This window comes from Cupressus sempervirens, chromosome 10 (assembly GCF_028749045.1).
Source record: "Cupressus sempervirens isolate cs-2001-9-10 chromosome 10, ASM2874904v1, whole genome shotgun sequence".
In the NCBI taxonomy this organism is placed as follows: Eukaryota; Viridiplantae; Streptophyta; class Pinopsida; order Cupressales; family Cupressaceae; genus Cupressus; species Cupressus sempervirens.
Window position 1 is genome coordinate 85,453,752 of NC_143127.1, and position 23,813 is coordinate 85,477,564.

The 23,813-nt window shown below is 36.2% G+C and overlaps 1 protein-coding gene across 3 annotated transcripts in view; it reads right to left on the reverse strand.

Annotated features, from left to right (window-relative positions):
• Positions 1–10,951: 10,951 nt before the first annotated feature.
• Positions 10,952–23,813, reverse strand: part of LOC149532698 (protein transport protein SEC23 E-like) — a 70,580-nt gene continuing 57,718 nt past the window's right edge. Inside the window, exons 8-13 of one of the 3 annotated variants that reach the window (XM_089804357.1) lie at positions 21,997–22,074; positions 21,685–21,846; positions 21,317–21,580; positions 12,465–12,569; positions 12,102–12,269; positions 10,952–11,490 (exon numbers count right to left, since the gene is read on the reverse strand). In XM_089804357.1, coding sequence (XP_089660483.1) covers positions 12,123–12,269; positions 12,465–12,569; positions 21,317–21,580; positions 21,685–21,846; positions 21,997–22,074 — 756 coding nt within the window. In that variant the 3' untranslated portion in view covers positions 10,952–11,490; positions 12,102–12,122. Of the gene's footprint in view, positions 11,499–11,618; positions 12,270–12,464; positions 12,570–21,316; positions 21,581–21,684; positions 21,847–21,996; positions 22,075–23,813 lie in introns of those variants that run through there. The other 2 variants (XM_089804356.1, XM_089804355.1) reach the window with 2 other exon arrangements.

Consider the following 23,813-nt stretch of genomic DNA (forward strand, 5'->3'; position numbering starts at 1 on the left):
GACTTCGAGAAATCCAACCCGTAATGGAATATACCTTGGCACTACAAAAGGTCTCCTAGGGAAACCACAAATCCTGATGATAGTTATGTGGGGGTAAAATTAAACATCACCCCATTGATGGCATAACTTTTGAACAACATCACAATCGACTAGCCTTAAATTGAAAAGTGAACAAGAAACATGGAAAAACTTTAACAAATGGCAATATTCTCCTAAGATAAAATCCAAATTCATTTTCAAACAATGTAAAATTGGGCTCATTCCAATCCTTTGACATGATAGTTGACCAAAGTTGAACTGACAACACTTCATCATTCCTCTCAAACTCCATATACATGTGTTTGGAAAAATAATCCCTATTGTGAAAAAGGACCATATGCATGAGTACCATCTAAAATCATATTTTGTCCTATGTGTAAGACTGTTAGTCCTTCATTAATTCTTGCTTCTAAGTATCGAGGGAAATCATAAATAACTACAACACCATATTTTTGAATTCCCAAGCACATCCACAATGTTTCCTTATTGAACTTTCTTTTATTATCTAACCCTAATACATGATGACACAGTTGCACATGTGTGTTCACCATGGTGTCATCATATTGTCCAAGTCACCCACGATGAATGACACGGTTGCACATGTAAGTTTAATTCCATTCACAGTCTTTAAGAAAGGGGTAATCCAATTCTTCAATACCTCTGGCCTGACTTGGTTAATGGCTTCTTCAAACATTTGAAAATCAATTTCGTTAGTTACATCTAGGGCTGAATGGAAGTCAAAGGATTTTCTGATAAATTCAACATCAATTTTTAGCAAAATCTCTCCATCTAAATCCCTAATTATCTGAGTAATGGAATCATATCTTGTTGCTAGTTCTAATAACAAGTCTACATCTAAGAAAAAAGTAGTAACTACTAGTTTTCCAAGGTCATACTATCATACATTATACAAAGGGCTTCTTGCGCTAAACTATCCACACCATCTTCTGAAAACATCCAAACCTAAAAGTGGCATGTACACATCATGGATATTTCTGTATTTATCTCTCAAGCCCTTGCACACTTCTTTTCCCATTGTTTTCCATTCTTCTAAGGCAACCCTACCCTCTTTGGACCTAGGTAATTGATCAAGGAAGTCATCCTACAAACGTCTATCTGCATAATTGAAATTACCAGAGTGCTTCTTGGGTGGCATCTTCATGAATTTGAACAATTAGGAGGGCTAGGGTTTCAAAGGGGTTTCCAAACTAAAACTAGGGCTTCAATAATTACCAAAATAATTGAATTCACCAAAGAAATTCTACAACTTAAATTTTTTTAGAGAATTCATACATGTTGAATTTAGTTGGATGAAGCTTATTAACTTTCTTGCTTTTCCACCCTTCGAGTCTTTCTAAAATCCGTCTGAAAATCTCTGATTACAGATCAACTCAATTTCACGATAATTTCTCATGCAAAAGATGATGAAAACTAGCTAAAATGACCACCTTTAAGTCTGTGACAGAGTTTTAAAGCTTACAAGTGTGCGATTTTATTTCCTTTGTAAATGAAATTACCTTTTCTTCGAGATAATAAAATCAAGTCATAAATTTACAAAATGTTTAAATACACACATGTTATTAAAAAATTATAAAAATAAATATATTATTAAGAAATTATTTAAATCATCACTTCTTTAAATCATTGTAAATAATTAAATAATCACTTTTAATTTTAAATGTTAGATTATTATAATTATTTATATTATTTTACTTTTAAATTTGAGATCAATTGAAGAGTGATATTTTCTTCACTATACTTTATTAATACTCCAAGAAATTATAGATTATTAATAATTTCTAAACTCTTCAACATTACGATGATAGATTATGAAGTTGGACTCAAAACATTAATGTCAATAAAAAATACACAATCAAATCTAAAAACAATTAAATAATAAGCTTAACTAATGTCTTCTTATGTTTTAATGACTTGACCAAATAAACCTTATATTAACTTTGTCCAAATGTATATCCATTTGATAAATAAAATCTAATTAATTTTTACAACCATTGTCTCCACATTGATCAAAAAAATGCTTGCATATCCAAAGAGATCATTTTAGTTCAAACCTACATGCTTAATAAAACCATAGTTGTTTAGAGCCATTACCTCCACATTGATAAGTAATGCTTGCATACTCAAAGAGATCAATTTAGTTCAAACCTAAATGCTTACACCATTAATTAAACCACATAAGCACCATGACTTGTCATTAATCAAACAAAAGATATATTGACCTTGTTCATGTGTGTATCCATTTGATCATACTTTTAGGACCCATTTGTATATAACTTAAAGCAATTTTATAATATAATAGATTTGACCTTGTTCAAATTGAGGTACTATGAATATTGTCCTATAATTTACAAGTTTGTGCACATCAATTCCATGATATTGTGTAATGAGGTGGTGGGGATGTGAGATGTTTGTAAGGTTGAGGGAACAATGATAAACACTAGGTGATGGCTTGATTTTTGAGTAAATAAATTTTCTAATTACACTTTTAATTTAAACTTCATACTCTATTTTTTATAAAATAATAACTTTCATAATATTATTATCAAACTAAATGATATTAATTATTTATAAAAAATTAATAGAAATAATCTTTTTTAAATCATTGTAAATAATCATTTTTATTTTTAAATGTTTTTATTTTTAAATGTTAGATTATTATAATTATTTATATTATTTCATTTTTAAATTTATTAACTTAGATTCAGTTAAAATTAATGCGTTTGGTTTGGTTTCATTGATCTGTGATATGAAAATTACACTACAATTAATCTCAAAATTTACAAATTATAACTTCAAACAAAAAACCTTTTAACTAAATAAAATCTATAGTTTCTAATCAATAATAAATATTTCATTTTTAGTTTTAATTTTTTTTAATACAAAATAATCATAATAATTTAACATTTATTAATAATAATTATCTATTACGATAATTAATTATAAAAAAATATTTAATATAATAAAATATATATATATATATTAAACCTTAAAACAATTTATTAAAATATAATAATTTTATATTACTAAGCCGAAACTTTAAATTTACACAGATGATAATATATATATAGAAATTTTCACAATAAGATTAAGTGTGGAAACCCCACCTGACACTACTACGAGAGAGAGGAAGCATGCATGTGAGAGGAAGAGATGGTTGACGGTATGGGAGAGAATGAAAGGAGATTGAGGAAAAATAAATGGCACGGTGCAAATAAGGCACCGTAGCTGGTGCTGCTAGAGATGCAAAAATAGGTGAACCATCGAATCATACATTTGAGATCTTCGCTACCCTTTGGCAGATGTGGGCCCACTCGGGACAAATGGCATAATCTCACATTTTTGCATAAAAGATGTCAAAGCTCACGAAGATATGGCTGTTGGAGAGGACAAGGCACTTGCGTATCTATCAACCCTTTCTCCATAATGCGTTGAACGGAGGACAACGCACGTGAGGCACCGTCGAAGCAAAGCGGGGAATAAAGAATCAGCAGAATTGTTCTGCGTTTTTAAGAGATGCAAACTTTCAGTTTTATAGGTGGGAAAAGAATTGTGCTGGAAAAGTTTTTAAAAGTCGTATAGGTAATCAGTGGTAGTACAGCTGATCAGTGGTAGTACAAGGTCTACATACAAATTTGAGGGGTTCAGCATTCTGATTGAGGGGTCCACAAGACACGGGATCAGTGCAGGGGCAGATTTAAGGGTTTGGTCGGTAGTCTTAGCAACCAGTGGGACCATCTAGTTCTAAAGGCTTTGATATTGGCGGGCTTCCAGATGATGATTTTGCTTGATATGGTGTCCCTCTCTTTCAGTGGGCTCCAGCTCGGTTCCATTTGAAGACAACAATATGTGCCTCCAATAGGCGGACAGGCAGATCCCAGGTACGCCTTTTCCTTTTCTCTTGCATATGATTTTGCACCTGTTCAGGCTCCCTTTGTTTCCTCTCCTGGCATTGGTAAGTTTACAACAGTAAAACACCATTAAAAACATATAAACAAGGCACCAGTGGGAATGATATGGTCCTCATGGACGGAACAAACGGGGAAATCACAGATACATCTGCAGATAGGATACTTGTAAAAGTATCATTGACTGATCAACCTAAGATAAGAGAGGAACAGTCAGAACTTGATGGGTCCACCTTACATAACACAGGATCTGATAGTAACAGGGTGGCAGAGAATTAGATAGTCAGGGCGCCCGTAACAGCAGAACAGCAAACTAGTTTGAAAGAAGCTACGAAACACGACATCTCTGGCAATAGTGGCTTGGTCCTGACATACGGAGATAGTTTAATGCACAACAGCATCATCAAGTGGAATCAAGGGAGCTTCCTCATTATTCTAGAACCCTCAGTCGGACACACGAGTTCATTCAATCTTGGAGGGACAAATGGTAATTTATCCACAAACACTTTGAGCTTATCACAAGCCAGCGGACCACTCACAGGAGGCAACTACATCTATGTGAATGCCAAACAATATAAAAGAATAATTAGGCGGAGAAAGATACAAAAGTTTAAAAATGCAAAAAGAGGGAAGTTAGCAACTTTACTTCCGAAACCGATTCCACAAACCCCAGACAGCACAAGGGAGGGAGAACAAAGTCTGAGGCCGACTGAAATCTCTAAAACAATTAAGCAGTTTGATAATATCAGAGATATTAACGGTAAAGGGAAGCCAGATAATTCTCAGGTGATAGACACAGTGGAGGATGGGCTACCGAATAATTACAGCCCCACAAGGACACCTATGATGTGGTATCCAGACATTTTTGTGAATGATTTAGTAGCTATGAAGGAAAGGGTGTGGGCACTTGAGGAGAGGAACCAAATAGAAAGTATCACAATGAAAAGAGTTACTGAAGATAACTGGAAGCTGGCAGCGGAGGTCAAGTCACTTAGAGAACAAATTCAAAAATTGCAATTTAATATGGAAAAAGGAGAGTATGAATTAATATTGTTAAAGAAAGAAGTAGGGGAAAAGAGGACAGCAGCAAGTACTATGGGAGAAGAAGAGGCTACAGAAGCAGACAAAAACTCGCAAATGAAAAATATACAAGATGCCATGGCCAATATGGGAATAAAAGAGAATCAACTCAGAGAACAGATTGAAGAAGTTAGATCTTGGGCCAACATAGTAAAGGGGCCAGCAAACACTCCTATTGACAACATAGAAAAACAAGTTCAGAGACAGATTAGAGAGGAAAAAGAAAGAAATGAGAAAGCAACAAATATCGTTGTCAAAGGGCTACGAGACTATGGAGAACAGGAGAAAACAACGGATTTAGTTAAAGACTTCTTTAAAGACCAATTAGACTGGCATGGAACAACCATACAAGCTCAAAGAATCGGAAAATGGATTAGAGGAGGCAAAGATAGACATGTTAGAGTGACAATGAAGAATATAGGAGATAAAAATAACATTTTCAGCAAGAGGAAGTTTCTTAGAGGCACACACATATATCTTGATGATGACCTCACCGTAACTCAACAAGAAGAAAGGAGGAAGGAATGGGAAAAAGTGAAAACAGCAAGAGGAAAAGGCAAGTGGGCGTGGCTACAAGATGGCAAAGCCCAAATCAGCGACAAAATCACACGCAATAAATAGGAACTCGAGCCCACCCAGGAACATTTAACTATAGTTAGTTGGAACTGTAGAGGTTATCCTTGGAGAAGAGGACCTGGGTTAGGGCCGATAGCTAAAGATAATGACATCATTATGCTTACCGAGACTCATGAACATGATGGATGTAGAGTTCCAGATTTTGAAGGGTATAAGAAGATATCACTGTGGAATGAAAAGATAGATAATGGTAAGGGGCATGGAGGCATCACCGTTCTAATAAAAGAAACTTGGAGCAGATTTGTAAACTTCGAGAAAGAAGATGTAAACAAGCAGTATATTTGGATAAAAATAACAGAGAATCAGATTTCTACAAGGGTGGCTATATGTTACTTCGCTCCAAAAGGCTCAAAAATATATTAAAAACATAGATTGGATCGAGAAGATCCGTTCGTTGCGCTAAAAAAAGACATAACAGCCTTTAGCTCTTTAGGGGAAATAATGTTAATAGGGGATTTCAATGCTAGAACAGCAAACAACCAAACTCTCAATCTTAAGGAGAGTTACAATGAAAGCAGAGATCCAGTTTGGCTCGAAGAAGAAGGGACACAAAAATGGGAAAGATCTTCACAGGATAGCATGGGAAAGATTAATCATTTTGGTGTTGAATTACTAGGCTTATGCTGCCTATACAACATGGTTATATGCAATGGTATGGAAAAGTGGCCTAAATCAGGAGGCATCACATGCAAAAGACACAATGGACAAAGTGTTGCTGATTATGTTATATGCTCGCAAGACTATGTCGCAAAGATAATTAACTTTGAGATAGAAGATTGCCCCATGGAGTTAAAATCTGATCATAACCCCATCTTGATAAGGGTGACTACTCACTTTAAAGATCAACATATTGTTCCAAAACTTTTACAGAAGAGGAAGATGATTCCGACTGGCAAAGTTTTAATGACACAAGAAAACCATGATACTTTTCAAAACTCTCTTTTGCGGCTGTCTAGGGTTCCGGGAAACCATCTAGAGTCTGAAAAACAACATTTCATGTACAAGGATAATCTTGTTCTTACTATCATTAAAGCATTGGAGGAGTGTAAAAGATCTAGGGCCACAAAAGAAGCCAAGAACACTTTTCCGGCCAATCCTTGGTTTGATGAGGAGTGCAAAATGGCAAAAAGGAATTGGAAAAAGAACATGAACAAAGAAAGTAGAAAAGAGTATAATCAACTGATTAAAAAGAAGAAAGAAGAGTATGTGAACAAAAGAAGAATAGAGTTGATTAATCTTGGTAAAAACAACCCCAGAAAATTTTGGAAAGAGCTTCAGCAGAGAAAAACTCAGATAGTGAATAACATAACAGGAACCAAATGGCTGGAATACGCCAAGACTCTCTACAAATGTGATCTAAGAAAGCATAGTACCATGGAAACAGAAACTACAGGGGAGTTATTCAGTGAAAATGATATTATTCAAGGCATCAGGAGGTTAGCTGTTGGTAAAGCGCAAGATATAGATGGGCTACAAGCGGAATACTTAAAATGGGGTGCTGAAATCCTCACACCACACATCACTAAGATTTTCAACAGTGTTAATAGAGAGGGTTTCCCTGTAAAATGGACTACAAGTGTGGTGATCCCACTCCACAAAAGTGGAGATATAAACAATCCTTCTAATTACCGAACCATCATGATCAATCCACTATTTGGCAAGTTATTTGGTAGTTTGGTAGAACAAAAAATCAGCAACTGGGCTGAAACAGAAGGCAAACGTGCAAAAGGGCAAGCAGGCTTTAGACCAAAACACTCTACTATAGATCACGGCATCACTCTCAGGCATTTGATTGAGAAAGTTTGGGACACTTCGAGGAACGAGGCTTTTTGTTGTTTCGTGGACTTTAAAAAAGCTTTCGACACAGTGCCACGTAATAAACTATGGGATAGAATGGTAGAGCTGGATGTCCCTAAAGAACTTAGGTCAGCGGTTTACAGATTATATGAGCAGGTCAAAGCTAAAATCAGAACGATAGAAGGGATATCAGAAGATTTTGACAGCAACATCGGGGTTAAGCAAGGGTGTCCGCTTTCTCCAACACTATTCGGGCTTTATATTGACAAGTTAGAAGAGTGGATAAACAAGACCAATGGTGAGGGGGTGCAGTTGGCCCACTTCGTGATAAGATTGCTCTTATATGCAGATGATCTCATAATTCTTGCTAGAACAACTAAAGGTTTGAAAGAGCACTTGAAAGCACTAGAATTTTTTTGCCATGATGTAGGAATGCAAGTTAACACTAGCAAAACCAAAATTATGATCTTCTCACTAAAGAAGAATAGGGGCATACAAGACAAGTTTGTTTGAAAATAGCCCCCTTGAGATTGTGGAAGAGTACAAATACTTGGGCATAGATTTTCATAACAAACTCAACTGGGATACTTGTAGATCGAAAAGGATCCAAGGGGGCTGGAAGGCGTTATACTCTTTACAAAACAAGTGCAGGAACGCAGAATTATGGGATTGGACGACCATGAAAACTTTGTTTGGTTTGCTGGTCACTTCGATTATTCTATACGGATGTGAAGTGTGGGGCGGTAGTATGTCCAAACAGAAATGGCAGCAAGTAGAAAGAATTCAAAAACACTTTATCACATGCAATCTTAAAGTCAAGACCACAGTTCCGTATGAAATCCTTTTGGCGGAGGTGGGTTCCTTTCCATTAGAAGTCGTCGCATTGATCCGAATGCTAAGCTATTTAAAGGAAACCCAAGGTCTAGAAACACATCGTTGTCCCAAGTTGGTAATAGAAGAAAAACTTGTGAGGCAGAAAAGCACATGGATGAAACAAAATGACAAATGGATGCAAAAATGGGATATCAACATCCAAGCTTGCCCGGATAACATTAAAGAAATAAAAAAGTTTGTCAATGAAAAATTTCGCAATATTCTGTGGACAAGACACATAGGGAGGAAAAAATCTTATTACATTAAAGAATTTAATCCCACTTCTAGTCATGATGAAAAGGCCTATATAAGGGCACCTATTAACTGGAAAGCAAAAATGTTGATGGCACAAATTAGAACTAGTTCACATCAGCTGCGATGTGAAACTGGTAGATGGCAAGTTCCAAAGGAAGAGTGGGCAGACAGAACATGTTTATTTTGCAATATGAGAACAGTGGAGACAGAGCAACACTTTGTCATGGAATGCTTGGCTTACAACGACATCAGATCTGATTATACAAAAATTTTGCAGAACAAGGACTTCAACTATTTATTTGAGGAAGATCAAGTGAAGAGAACAGCGGAGTTGATTATCAAAATTCAGAGAAGAAGAGACAAGTTAACCAAAACTTTGCAACTAACTAGTTTGGCTCCTGACTCGGGAGGGCGATTGCATGGGTCCCATAGACTACTTTAGTCTCGTGGACGTCATTAAAATCTATCATATCATATCATATCACTACCGTCAAATCCTTTCTCAATTGTGAAGTGTTGTTGAAACCTGGGCCCATCATGTGCCATGTGTATCCATCTTTTTTTTTTTCATTCAAAGATGTCAATCGTGCGAAAATATGCCAACCATTGATCTTGGACCCCACCTTATTCGCATTAGGACCACGAGGTGAAAGATTACGCAATGTTATAATCACCTAGGGAAACACTTAAGACCCACTTCATGACGCAATTACTCTCGATCTAAGTTATATGAAAATATAGCTTAAAGAAATATATTACGGGATCACAACATAAAGGGATAACAGTAGGTAAGCAAAGGGGATTTTTCTCATGACACAAGGACCCTTTATTTTAAGTTACAAAATGTAACTTAAAAATGAAACAACATAAGAGTTTATGAAGATTTCTCTAGGGTTTTACATATTTTGGGTAATTTCCACCAATGAGAACACACAAAAGCTTGACTCTAACCAGACATGGAGAATTTTTCAGACAAACTATTGATAACAGGACTAACAAGGCCCTCTTAGTCATTCATCACATATGTTAAACTTTGTTATTACATCTAGTGTCTTTGTAACGTGATGAATTATCCCACTTTAGGATATCCATTTTTTGCTTGTGTATATGAAGGTGCTTCATTAATTGCCACATATGCAAAACTTTAGAGTCAACTAATGTTAGTTTCTCTATAGTATGCTTTGAGTTATCCTTTTCCTTAAACAACAACTCTTCAAGTGATGTATAGTATTTCAACTAATTTGTATGCTTTAACAACCTTATTAGATTTTTTTGATACCCTTGCAAAGCTTTCAGAAATTGCCATGAGTTTTTTATGTATTCATCTTTGGAAATATGCCAATTGGTTACTTATTAGAAGCAATTTGGAATGCGTTTTTTTTTTTCTTGAGATATAGATGATTAAAATATGCAAATTTAGATACACATAGCTCATAAGTATCTTCAAAACCTAGTTGTCCTTGCAAAAGGCTATAAATCCTACTTGACCTTTCAAAGTTCCAATAAAGCAATGTTTGATTTGATAAACTTGTCCTTTATATTGATGTATTCAATGATGCTCAAATATATGAAACCACATTGTTGAACACTATCAAAACCTAAACCCATAGCTCAAAATTTCAACTCTATATTAACCTCCAAACAATAATTGATTAACCCAACATTAAAGTATAAGCTCCAACATTGAAGTATAAGCTTCAACATTAATATTCGGTCCAATTGTGAGCTTTGTCACAAACCCACCTTTAGAAAGAGACAAGTTTTCATGTACTCCTTGTTGATCTACTAAAAAATTGTCCTTGACTTAACATCAAATCATCACACGAATTCATCACATCAACTCCACAAAATATGCTTACTATAACCAACCAAGCTTTTGTATAAAGAACTCCAACCTCTATCTAGAAGATTAGAGCACGTTTAGTTTTTACATGGCCCTCTTCTTGAATATCTGTAAACTCTATTTAATAAAATGACTATTTTATTATTTTCAATTATTAATTAATCATCTTGTTCAATTAAAGTCATCCCTTTTTTAATGAATATCAATTTAATTACCTAGTTTAACTAAGTCAATAACAATACACTACAACATAAAAAACATAAAAATTAATCTAAAAAAACTGTAAGGATAAATATGAACCCAAAAAAAAAAATTGTGCATGGTGAGAAAAGGGGAACATGCTTTTGAAGAGCCCAATAAATAATATACTTAACAATAGCTGCTCCATCAATATAGGAAAAGATTCTAATTTTTTCTCTTCTTAGAATTAAAAATTTACATGGAAACACTTCAACTGTTTAAATTTAAGCAGAAATGACACTTAAGTAGCAGCATGGGAACATTAGGTAACTCTGATTATCTTGCCATTTCTCAAAATGGGGAAAAAAAAATATATGCAGGAGATGGAAATGGTGACAAACTTCCACATAGAATTTGACTCTTGATGACGCTTTTAGAAAGGCTTGTAGAGCAACTTCAACCTTACAACAATGTGCGGTCATAAACAAACATTAATACAGTATTAATCATATATGACATCGATCACATATGGACGTAACATTTGTATGTCTTAAGAGTGACACAAAATGTATTTTGAAACGTACGTTTTACATTTTTTTAAATTATTTAGCGACAAAGAGGCATAGAAAAGCAGAGTTGTGATTTTACTATGATGTTTCGGAAAAAATACTTATGTTTCAGTTCAAAAATTTCCTTCTTGAAGTGGTGTGCTATCCTTGTTGTCGAGACTACAAGTCTAAGGGAACCGGAAGGTTAACTAAGTAGCCTGCTGTAATTTCTCCAGGTTGTTCCTTTTGTTGTGGATCTGCATTAGAAAGTTAGCCGTCTTGTGTAATCTTCTCCTCAAAAAGTTCCTTCATACTGCTCACCTGCAAGGATCATTATTATTTGCAATGGAAAGGCCTTCCCCAAATTTACAGGAAAAGATGTTAATATGAAACGTTTCAATAATTATTTTGCAACTCGTATCATATTTTAGACAAGACCAATGAAAAATAATCTAGTGTACCAGTAACTTGTTTTCCTTCTGAACGAATAAACATTTAGGCAGTAAAAGTAAATTTGCATCCCCAAACTACACTGTAGAGTCTCATAATACAAAACGGAAACCATTATCCCTGGTTTCTGATAACAGATAAATATGCTTATCAAAGAAGAAAAGACCTCAACTAAAATGCCTCCTATCCGTGTTGTGAAATGCTTTTTGCTCCATAAGATAACTGAATAGACCTTTCTAAACTTATTGTATCCACAAACAGTTTATGAAACTTACTCATGCACTAAATCTAGAAATGAATCCGCCTTGCAAATATTTGATTGTTTGCAAGGCAGAAAGTACTTCCAGCCAAAAGAATGATAGAAATCTCTCATAATTAGGAAAATGAAACAAATCACTTTCAGTTTGAAGCCAGAAGATTGAAACCAACTTGGATTGAAAATTGTAGCTCGCTGGCAGCTCTGTATATTCTTACATTTGATTTTGTCTACAAGTATCAAGACTGCACGGCTAAACGTTGAAGATGTTCGACAAACACTTGCAAGCTTACATCATCTGTAAATATTATGTCTCCTCCAGGAGGAGCTTCATTAGCCGAGTTATATGTTGCTGAAGGATTTAACTTAGCAAGTAAAAAGCGTGCCTGCAACAAGAAAATATTGTGGTTAGTTTGGAAAAAAGACCCATAGATGTTCTGAAGCAAGCTAGGTTGATTTAGCATGAACAAATTAAAGACTTCGGTGAAGTAAAGGAATCATTTGACTGACATTTTTTTGTTAATTTGTGGAAATCATATAGCAAAATATCACAAAACAGAAAGTGAATCATAGGTACAAACCTGTGATCCATGTTGATCGCATATAACCAATCTAGGTGCAGGAAACCGTTCCTTAGAAATAGCCTGTGCCTCATCCCGGGGTGCTTGCAATAACTGAGCAAAAGCCTGCAAAAAATAGTTTTTAAGTAAAGGAACATCTACTAAATTTCACCTATTGGCAGAAGTCTGTACTGATTATGATTAGCTGGAAAAACCAGGGTGTCAATCTTAAAAATTGCACAAAGATTGATAAACGATAAAAATTTATAATTGAATTTCCTCCAAGAAGTAAAGCCCCCAAAAAGCTGCAAATAAAAATGAGAAACTCCAGGGGAAAAAAAAAAATTAGAAAATCTGGCAGACAGCTGTGTATTGTTCCCATCAGTCAAAACCATGCGGCATGTTTGAAGGAAGGTCTAAGTTTCAGGCAGCCTTGTGCTACAGAAAAAGCAAATGCAAGCCATATCAAGAAAAAGCAGAGACAAAACAGAAGTTCTCAAGTTTTTGAAAGCTTTAGAAACATGGAAGAACCAATGGAAGTTCGTTAATGCCTTACCAGAATGTCTCTGTATTCAGCTTGATGAAGCATTTGTTAAAGCAGGCAGTCAAATAGAACCGAAGCTCTTTCTAAGAAGCCAGCTTCTGGTGCTAATACAACCCCTGTCAGGCAAAAGGATTGGAAAAACAAAATTTTGCATATTTTTAAGGGATTTAGACACAGCGAATTCTATTTGTGCCTAGGGGTGTACCCATGTACTCAGCTGTGGGATGAATCATTTCTTGAAGCTAGCAAAGCCCTGCAGAAAGGGATTTCGGTTGGCTCTTATATTGTATACTGCTTATCAGATAGAAGCATGAAGGTGTCCACAAACAAACCTATCCACAAATGATCCTGAAATTGTCTTTTTGCCACAAGGTAATTTGTGGTTAAATTTTCAAATTCATGTCTTGGCCGCCTAAGGATGAGACTCTTGCCTTAGACATGCAGGAAACAAATGGGATCAGGTCCTCTAGTGTTGGCAAGATCTTCTATCTTTTGGGTATCAACACAGCTGTTTCATCAATTTGGTTATACGGTTAATTCACGACCTTGCCATTCAGTTCTCAAATTTCAGAATGCTGGAATCAATAGGAAATGATTTGGAAGGATGTGTAAAGGACCAGCGGGGGGTAAATCCCTCTCATGCAATCATTGCTATATTAAAATCAGGAAATAAATGGGATCAGGTCCTCTAGTGTTGGCAAGATCTTCTATCTTTTGGGTATCAACACAGCTGTTTCATCAATTTGGTTATACAGATAATTCACAACCTTGCCATTCAGTTCTCAAATTTCAAGATGCTGGAATCAATAGGAAATGATTTGGAAGGATGTGTAAAGGACCAGCAGGGGGTAAATCCCTCTCATGCAATCATTGCTATATTAAAATGAATCTAAAATCTGGACCTACCATTTGCCAAATTATGAGCAGATTCTGGTCTGCCATTATTTATCACAAAATAGAGCATGGTGAGAGTATAATAGGAACAAGAACGAGTATCAGTTACGTGGTACCTCAAGAAAAGATGTGGAAACCAAAACATGGTCTCTAATGCGAAGGAGGACTAGCTGGTTCAAAAAAATCACCTATTGTTTCCTTCAAAGGAGGTTTACTTGAAAACCTTCTCCAAAAGAAGGGGAGCCTCTCGAGATACCTGTTTTGGCTTCCCACTGAAGCTTTAACAATCTTCTTACTTTTCCTCTTTTAAGCTGCATGAAAAAATTGAGAAGGAAGGACCCTAAAGATAGGAAATGGGAGTCTACCCAGGAATCAGTGCCCCTAACAAAACAAAGCTGGTTCTATTGTTGAAATGCTCGTGTAAATTGCTGAAAGCAATAGCTGAAGATGCTCATATTGCCTTCCATGATTTATGCATTCTTTGGAAGCTGGGCAAATTTCAAGTTTCTAGCATCACATCCTCTCCTCACAGGACTGCATGCATGTTCTCTTCCTTTTGTGAAATATTGGAGGCTTGGGAGTAGACATATACAGTCGAAATAACCCTTCCAGGAATAATAATGATATTGGGTGACCTACCATCCCTTCTTTCCAAATGAAATGGTTGTGTTCTGGGAGATGATTTAAATGCAATGGCATGGCCTTCAAATAAGCATGGTGGTGCATTGACTGCTTAAATTTGAACTAGACTTAAAAATAATCAATGCAAACATCTCTCTTTATAGCGCAGTTTCTTAGGTGGAGAAATTCACATGGAACAATTGCTGGAAAAGTTTTGGTCATATAGCATTGAGGTTGAGCAGATTTCTAAATGTCTAGGGCCCCGACCATTTTCAAATTTCTCTAGAAACCACATTGGATACTCCTCTGGCTAATAGTCCTTTCAAGTTTGAATCCATGTGTCTTTACATACTTCCTTTCATGATTTTGTGGAGAGCTGTTCAAACAATGTCAGGTCCTATTATGCATTTTACAAAACATATAACAATAAATGATATGATTTAAGATTAAAGAGTCAAACTACAATATCTCTGAGCATGAATGTAGGCAAGGCCATCAATAATGAGCCCCACAAAACTTAGGTCTGAGCCCTTATGGTTTGTCTTTAAGTTTAGAATGAAATTAATTTATTTCTCCTCAAATGATAGCACAGATAGATAAGATATTGATGAAGGGTTTATTTATGATCATGTATCTAATGTTTTGCCTCTGGTTGGTTAGACAGGTGTGCAGTTTCTAAGTATTAGACATGGCGATTACAAAGCAGAAACAAGGTATGCACTGATTATTGTTTTTAATTGAGCATGGCAATAAGGACAATCTTTATCTTTCTGATTTCTATGTAGATGATTTAACAAATGGTTTTATAATGTGATGGTTTAGTTAATGTGATTCATTGTTGCTCAATTTGATGTAGTACATTAATGTTTTAAAAAAAATCCACGTGTTCAATGAATATTTTGTCCTTGAGCTGCAGGTTCCTCGGCAGGGCATTACAGAACAATTGCTGAAAAAGATCCGGCCGTGAGGTTGAGCAGATATTATGTACAGAATGGACAATCAAACAAAGGTCAATAGTTGCAACCATTCTAAATGTATTGGGCCCTCATTTGTGGAATGCTGTACGAGCAATGTCAGGTTCTAATATGCTCTCCTTTGCTCAAAAATTAAAATTCGAGTCTAGTACAGAGAAATGGAATCATTAAATCTTACAGAAATATATTAAAAGAGAAACTCGATCTTAAAATTTATTTATTTTTAAATTCAATTTAATGGGCTAATGATTCACTCCTAGACTTGGAATGTAGAGAAGAGAAGGAAGCATGAGAATTGTTATGCTAAAGAAGAAATTTAACAGAAGCACAAATCCAGAGAAAGGTGAGTTCTCTAGGGTGATAGAAGCACCCAAAAAAAAACATTCGTTTATGGAAGAGATACTACTCAAGGTTACAGGGAGATGCATCTCCTACCCTCTGAGACGTGTCTCAGAGACAGATGCATCTCTGTACCAAAGAGTGCTTTTGGCTGCCATCTCCCACAATCTCCAAAGTCTTCCGACCAGGAAATCGATGTCTCCCACCACAAAATTTTGGGCAAAACACAGTAAAAGGCAAAGAAAGAAGGCAGCTAAATAAAATAAGCCTGCAGCAAGGTAAAGTTAAAGGGAAATAAGGAAACTACACTCCATGAAGAAAAAAATTCATGCAAAGATATAGTAATCGGATCTACTGACAGTGTAGACTTTTGAGAGGGATATTGACAGTTGTATGACAGATTTCTTGTCATTGTAAGGGTATAAGAAAAATTGCCTTTACTATTTACCCGACAATATTGAGTGTGCCGAACACCTATATTAGTATATTACCTTACTCTCACTGAAGCATTTAGACTGGCTATGATACCAGCAGTACAAGCAATTCTCATTTCAAATTTTGTTCAATGTTCAAGTTAATATTAAATTTTACCATATTTCCTGTTTTCAAGGTTGCATCTCGTGATATTTTCTGAAAATTATCAAATTATACCTGTCTTGTATTTTTGAAAACTAGTCATACCGATACCTACCAGTCTCTAGTGTCTCCATGTACCCCATCCCATGGTAACTATGAATTTACTTTATTTTCTTATCCAAGATTACAGAGTTGTCTTCCCCTCAAAGATCAGAGAGGAGATGGTACCTTCTCTAATCCGCATGCCACCCGCAAGTTTTGAAATAGTATTATTCCTTTCCTCTTTCTAATTGGTTACTACCAAACTGGCATTTGAGGCTTAAAGTAATTACCTTCTTGCTCCTTTCAGCTTAGAATAGTCAACAAGGCAGCTTTTAGGATAAAAAAAGATGAAGAATCCCAGCTTGCATGGCTTTCAAGCAAGTTTCATGCACGCCTAATGAGAGCTGAAAGGGCCAGAATTATTGGGCTGGTCATTAATTCAAGGAAATCAAAGATGTTGAAAGAGTTACGAATGCACTTTTGTAGAATCCAACTTCAAAGCAGAATAATCCAGAATCCTTCAAGGATTTTCAAATGCTTACTCTATGCAATACCATCCAAGAAAGTGCTTTTTGTATTGGCATATGCAATACCATTTGATCACATGAAGGTAGTTTTGTGTGTGGACATCAAAGCTTTGATGCAATTTTGCTTGTACATGAATCTTTGCGCTCATGTGTAAAGTTGTTATTAGGAAACCAGATATTGCAGAATTCTGTGACATTCTACAGATCCAGGGAGGGTCTCATTTTCTGCATAATGTTCTGTCATATTTGTGACTACAAGACATGTAGTGTCTTCTGCAAGGTAGTTGATAGACTGACCATTAAGGGAGGTAAGATAAACTAAGATAAGATAAATTTATTAACGTCCAACAAGAGACCATAAGGGTCTAAGGGACTAGAAAGAGTACAAAAAGGCAAACACCAGCAGCGGGAGCACTAAACAGTGTCCTCCGAAAGAACATGCACGAAATCAAAAGAACAAGAAAGACTAAATACTCCTCACAAATGAGAAGTGGTCCAGATCCAAAGGGTACGGTCCAAGGCGAGAGTGTGCCTCAAACTGTCTCTGGGAACCGCTGGAGATAGGGTTATGCTACCGAGAGTGTCCTCTACAAGGCCTCACAGATCTGGTGTAACCCGAAGGAAGGTTGAGTAACCGCTTTGAGCCCCGCTTGAGACACAGATGTAAAAAAAGAGGTGATGAGTTGGCTAAAGTCTGTCTCAATGAGAACTAAAGCTGCAAAGTGTGATCTAGAAGCCGCAAGGCCTCCTAGAGATAAAGTGCAAGACACCCGCTGATCAATGTATCTGAAAAATGAAGAAAGGGACCTAAACAAGTAGTAGAACCTCCCCCTAATCTCATAGTAGATGGGACAATGGAGAACAAAACGGGTCTCAATTTCTGCCTCCCCAAGGGGGCAAAGGCGGTAGATCATGTCCTCTTTGTCAATATGGTAGTCCCTCTCTAACTGTAGCCAATGAGATCCCACCCTAAACAATCCAAGAGAGATTTGAAGGGCATGAGTCCAACGACGAGTGAGGTACCAAGGACTCACAACGACCCCATCCTAGATGTCCATGTAGTGCTCAGCATAGAAAGCCATCCTTGGTTGAAGCCCCCTAGAGGGCTACTCCAAGTCATAATAATGTATTGTCTATAGATGTCCAACTTGACATGCTCATTCAGCTCCTATTGAGGGGGAAAGAGGTGAGCAGAAGCATTGAAAAGAACTGAAGGGAGGAGGATATTAGAGTATTTTTAGTATTTCACTATATTTAGCTACTTCTAGTTAATGCTCATTAGGCTGTTTTCCTATTTGCATTCACTTTGTATCTCCCTTAGGTCTTTCAAGGTAGCATCACACCGGCTACGCGTCCAAACCAACCATCACCTTGCTAGGGAAGACAAGGTTTGCTAGCTTTTCAGTTTGGGGAGGTGGAGTCTGAAACACACTTCATCTTCAAACCATTGTATTTTGCAATTTGTTTTGGGGCATCCTGATCCTCTACAAAGTTTGGAGGGTTTGTCGATTTTTCCTCAAATTTGCACTAGCTATTCTCAGCATTTTTTTTCCAATGAAGGACAATTCAGTTTTTCTAATAATTTTTGTTTTGCCAATTCTAGGAGGGTCAGTGGAATAGTCTCTTGCAGACTCTAATCTCTCACAACTAGATCATTCCAAAGGAGACGACCTCTGTTTTTTTCTGGCTACACTTGGTCATTAACATTCTACAAATCCAGCGAGGGTCTCATACCACAAAATGTTCTATCATATTTGTGACTACAAGAGATGTAGTGTCTTCTGCAAGGTAGTTGATAGGTCGACCATTAAGGGAGGTAAGATAAGATAAATTTATTAATGTCCAACAAGAGACCATAAGGGCCTAAGGGATTGGAAAGAGTACAACAAGGCAAACATCATCAACGGAAGCACTAAATGGTGCTTGCGAAAAGAACATGCAAGAAAGCAAAAGAACAAGGAAAGATTGAATACTCCTCACATATGAGAAATGGTCCAGACTTGAAGGGTACGATCCAAGGCGAGGGTGTGCCTCGGACCATCTTAGTGAGCTATTGGAGATAGGGTGATGTTATCTAGAGTGTCCTCAATGAGGTCTCACAAATCTAGTGTGACATAACAGAGGGCTGAGTAATTGCTTCATCCCCAGAGTAGGAGACACGAGTATGAAAAAGGAGGTGATGAGTTTGTCTAAACTCTAAAGTATATCTCCATGGAACTGAAGTTGCAAAGTGTGATCTTGAACCCGCAAGGCCTCATGGAGATAAAGTACAAGGCACACAGATCAATGTATTTGAAAAATGAAGAGAGGGACCTACACTCCCTAAACAAGCAGTAGAACCTCCCCCTGGCCTCAGTAGATGGGGCAATGGAGAACAAAATGGGTCTCAATTTCCACCTCCACAACGAGGCAGGAGCGACAGATCTTATCCTCTCTCATGATCTGGTTGTCAGTTTGTATATGTAGTCCATGAGATCCCACCCTAAATGATCCCAAAGAAATGTCAAGGGCATGAGTCCAACAACGAGTGAGGTACCAAGGGCGCCCAATGACCCCATCCAGGATGTCTAGCATGACATGCTCATTCAATTCCTATAAAGGGAAGGAGGTGGCAGGTGCATCCAAAGAGAACTGAAAAGGGGAGGGTATTAGAGTATTTTTAGTATCTCACTATATTTAGCTACTTTAGTTAATGCTCATTAGACATTTTTCCTAGTTGCAATTACTTTGTATCTCCCTTTGGTCTTTCAAGGTAGGATCGCACCAACTACACGTCCAAACCAACCATCACCTTGCTAGGGAGGACAAGGTTTGCTAGCTTTATAGTTTGGGAGGAGGTGGAATCGAAGACACACTTCATCTGCCAGTGTGCTATATCGACTACAAGATCAAGGGGAGATTCTACTGCTTGTTCAGGGGCCACAAGGTTTGAATTCATGCCCGCCAACAATAAAATTTGTGATTAAATATGCGACAATGAATTTCATGATTATTAAATAAAAATATTATAATTATAACTTTAATTTGATAGCTTTTATATATATAATTTTTACAATAAAAACTTATTCAAGTAAGACTGTTTATACACACACACATATATAGACGTGTGTGTGTGTGTGTATAGAGGGAGATAGTGACTCTGATGATTTTGAGCCTATAGATATTTGATACAGCTAAAATGAGGCTTAGTTTCATAGGCTATACATGTATCTTGTTATATTTAGATGATTGAGACTTTTGGATACATGTTTTAGCGATTTTGATTTGGATATTTATATTGATAGACCATGGTTTTGATGTTTGAAAGTATTGTTATAATGTTGTTATACTGATTTCTACTGCTGCAATTATCATTTATGTTATTATACTACTGTTGTAACTCGTGAATCAGTGATTTATTTACATATTGTCCTGTTAATAATCAACCACTGTCATATCTTTCTCTTTCCCTCTCTCTATCTATAATATCTTAATATGTTTTGAAAATGTCACACACATTGTAAAAATTTGTATACTACCATCTTCTATTTTTGGCTATTTAGGAAACATCACAGAAACATGTCCCCTTTCATCCCCCCATCCCTGTCCCTGTCCTGAAACATTGTAGAACATAATAAAAGTCCAGAAGCTTTAGTCCAGACTCCATTATTGATCATTATTTCTTAAAATAAATATCCAGGTTACTAATAAAAAGTAAAATTTTACTCAAATATCACCCAGAAAAAACTTCCAGGAAACATACTAAATCAAACCAGCCAAAATGTTAGACATGAATTTTCAAATTCATGAGTGGTAAAAAAACACAGATTTTTTTGTATGATAACCAGCTATTATCGACAATGTTGATGATTTTAATCATATAAAAGCTATGAGGTAACTAGACAGTTCTGCAAGCATAGGTTGTGAACAGAATGCCATGCAAATTAAGAATGCACTTGAGGTTTCAAAATTAAAAGATGTTCTTGCTGCAAGGAAAGGTCCCAAAGTATTCTCATTGACAAAAATAGATCATGGAAGTCTATGAAGAATTATATTGCAATAGACGAAGTGTCAAAGAATGAGCCTGACTTTTCATAAAACCTAAGACTTCGAGATTAAAATAATTAAAATGAATATGCACTTGAGATGCTTAATAGCTCCGTATTCTATTGCACTGCCTGATATGAAGATTCATAGCTTAGAAATTTATGATCAGGTTAGGCAACAAAGTTAGTGGAGAGGAATGAAAATGGTTAAGATCATGGACAAGTTTAGCATTTGAGCTTAGAAAATTTAAGCAGATACATTAGAGGCTCAATGATATGAAGTTAAAAACAGATTGCAACAATGGCAACTCTATACAGACGAAAATCTTACCTGATGTTCTGGTTGATTTTGATAGCCCATGTTGCGCCATTGTGCAATGGTCATGCCATGGAAGACAACAATACTGAAATAGGCATCCAGCAAAAGAATACGATCTGCTGATATTGAGGCTACATCTAGCAATGCTGGCTCAGGTGGTGCATTGAAAGAATATGAAATGAGAGATGGCTGAATCATAACAACAGAATTTGTAACGTTCTCTCTGTTCAGTAGCATGCGGAAATAAGCCGTCTCATCTGGACTGTTATTAAAAACCTGCAACAGGAGCCCAGAGTTGCATATCAACCCTAGCAGATAAATAAAACCTATTACAGTCCACACTTTTTTGATAAATTATGATATTTAAGAACAGTATGTACCTGTAGAAATTGTGAGCGCCTGAGATTGAACATGAACTGTGGAAATATAGCAAAATTTGAGTTCAAGCTGAAAGAAGAGATATCATCCTTTCGGTAATCACCAAATCTAGAACACAGACGAATTAGAGACCTATCTAACCATCTCACTGCATCAAATTCCTCCTGCCAAGTATAACTAAAGTAAGTTAATGAATATACAAGGAATTAACTGTTGCAAAATGATACATGCCAATAATCTCTAGAACATTAGGAAAATGGAAAAAGGTGAGCAAACAATAAATTCATAATCCAACAGATAAAATAGATTCTAACCTCTGTCTCCATTTTGTGAGAAGCCAACCTAGCCATTATCACAGCAGCAGTCTCCTGGTCAAATCCCGCCACCAGTTCCTGCAAATACAATAGATTATGCTCAGAGCTAGGTAAGGGACTAATGACAGTAGAAAATGGTAGGAAAGCAATTTCACCATGCAAATAAAAATTTGGTTACATGTAACTCAAAGAAAAAACATAAATTTTACCATTACTGCACGTACATTTTTGTGAATTTAATAGTTGAATATTTTGAAATCAAAGTGAATGCATAACCCTTTGAAAAATGCCACATTCAGAGCATATGATAATCAAAATTTTAAACTTTCTGTACTTTTTTCATGTATCATAATCATTTCACTTTGTGAAATTGGCTTCAATCAGATTCTTTGATTGAGAACATCCTTGACCAAAGCTGTACCTCCACAAAACCTAAGCTCAGGTATATATTGCCTCAGACAAATGAACTCGATCAGATAGTGGACAGCCAAGGGCCAATTAAAAAGTGAGGGTAGCTCTTTCTCTTAACTCTGATACACTGGGAGAGTAATCCTTGACGTTGATTACAGGACAATTAAAGATAAGAGACAATGATACATTAGCCCTTTTAATAACTTTGCCCTCTGCAAAGGAAAGTCTTTGAAGGATTTGTCTCTAAACTTTCAGTTTGCTGGTTTACTGATGCAAATGCCTACAAACCTGTTGACCAGATTATACAAATTATGCATGGAACAAAGACATAAGCAAGATTTACCCCCATGTTGTGCAATTTAAAAATATACTTTACATATGACAACATTAAGGAATGGCAGTGTATAACCTCATAAGGATGTTTCTAATATCAGCTCCCATATTATATAACAGGATTTAGGTACAATGTAGTATGCATATGCTCACAACCAATAGATAAATATATAAACAATCATGTAAAAGATCTGATCTTTTTATTCAATTTTAGAGAGGTGGAAAAACAAGTCTTTGCATTCAAATTCACGCAAGTTTGGCTGTATATTATCAAATCTTAATTAATCATAAAATCAAATACCAAGTTTAATTGGCAATCCTTGAATAAACAAGTGTATTCCACGTATCATGATAAAACCTTAGAAAGACTCCCAAGGAATTTTAAAGTTGCTTTCAATTCTCATTCTGGCACTAAAGTTAGTGAGAGGCCATGAACTAAAAGTTACCTCGATTCGCAGCAAACACATGCACCTCTAACTGAATGCTTAAACAACAAGAAATGACACACTAGAGTAAATTATAAAAGGGGCACACACAAGAAGTTCTTTAGCAACATCTCAAGATAATGCATAAAGAGTCTGGTAATCTCCGTGTTAGTTCAAAAATTCAAATTCGAGCAGATTCAATTTTCTGTATATAACTCTTGAAGTCTCACATAATTTTGCTTCTTTAAAGTTTGTTACAGCTGTTGATTCAATCATACACTGAGGTTTATGTTACATGTAAATAGAACAAACAACTTGAACAGAGCAAGAGGAACAGCTACCAATCTTAATTCTATGAAAGATCATGCACTCGTAGGGGAAACAACACACATTTTAGGAATGCACTATTTTCTTGGCCCTTGGTAGAACAAGTCCGTCCTTGCAAATACTTACAAAAATGGCAACTTGACTTCCCATTGACCACCACTGCATGGTGTCCTCTACTCAAAGAACTCAATAAGTAAAAAAAACAAATTGACAAACACACCTCACAAGAGTGGAAATGCTCTTTTACAAGCTTGGGCCCTGCTACAGTCCTTGAGAAATAACTCATAGAAGGCTCCTCTAATGGCATTAAATTCCTCTCCA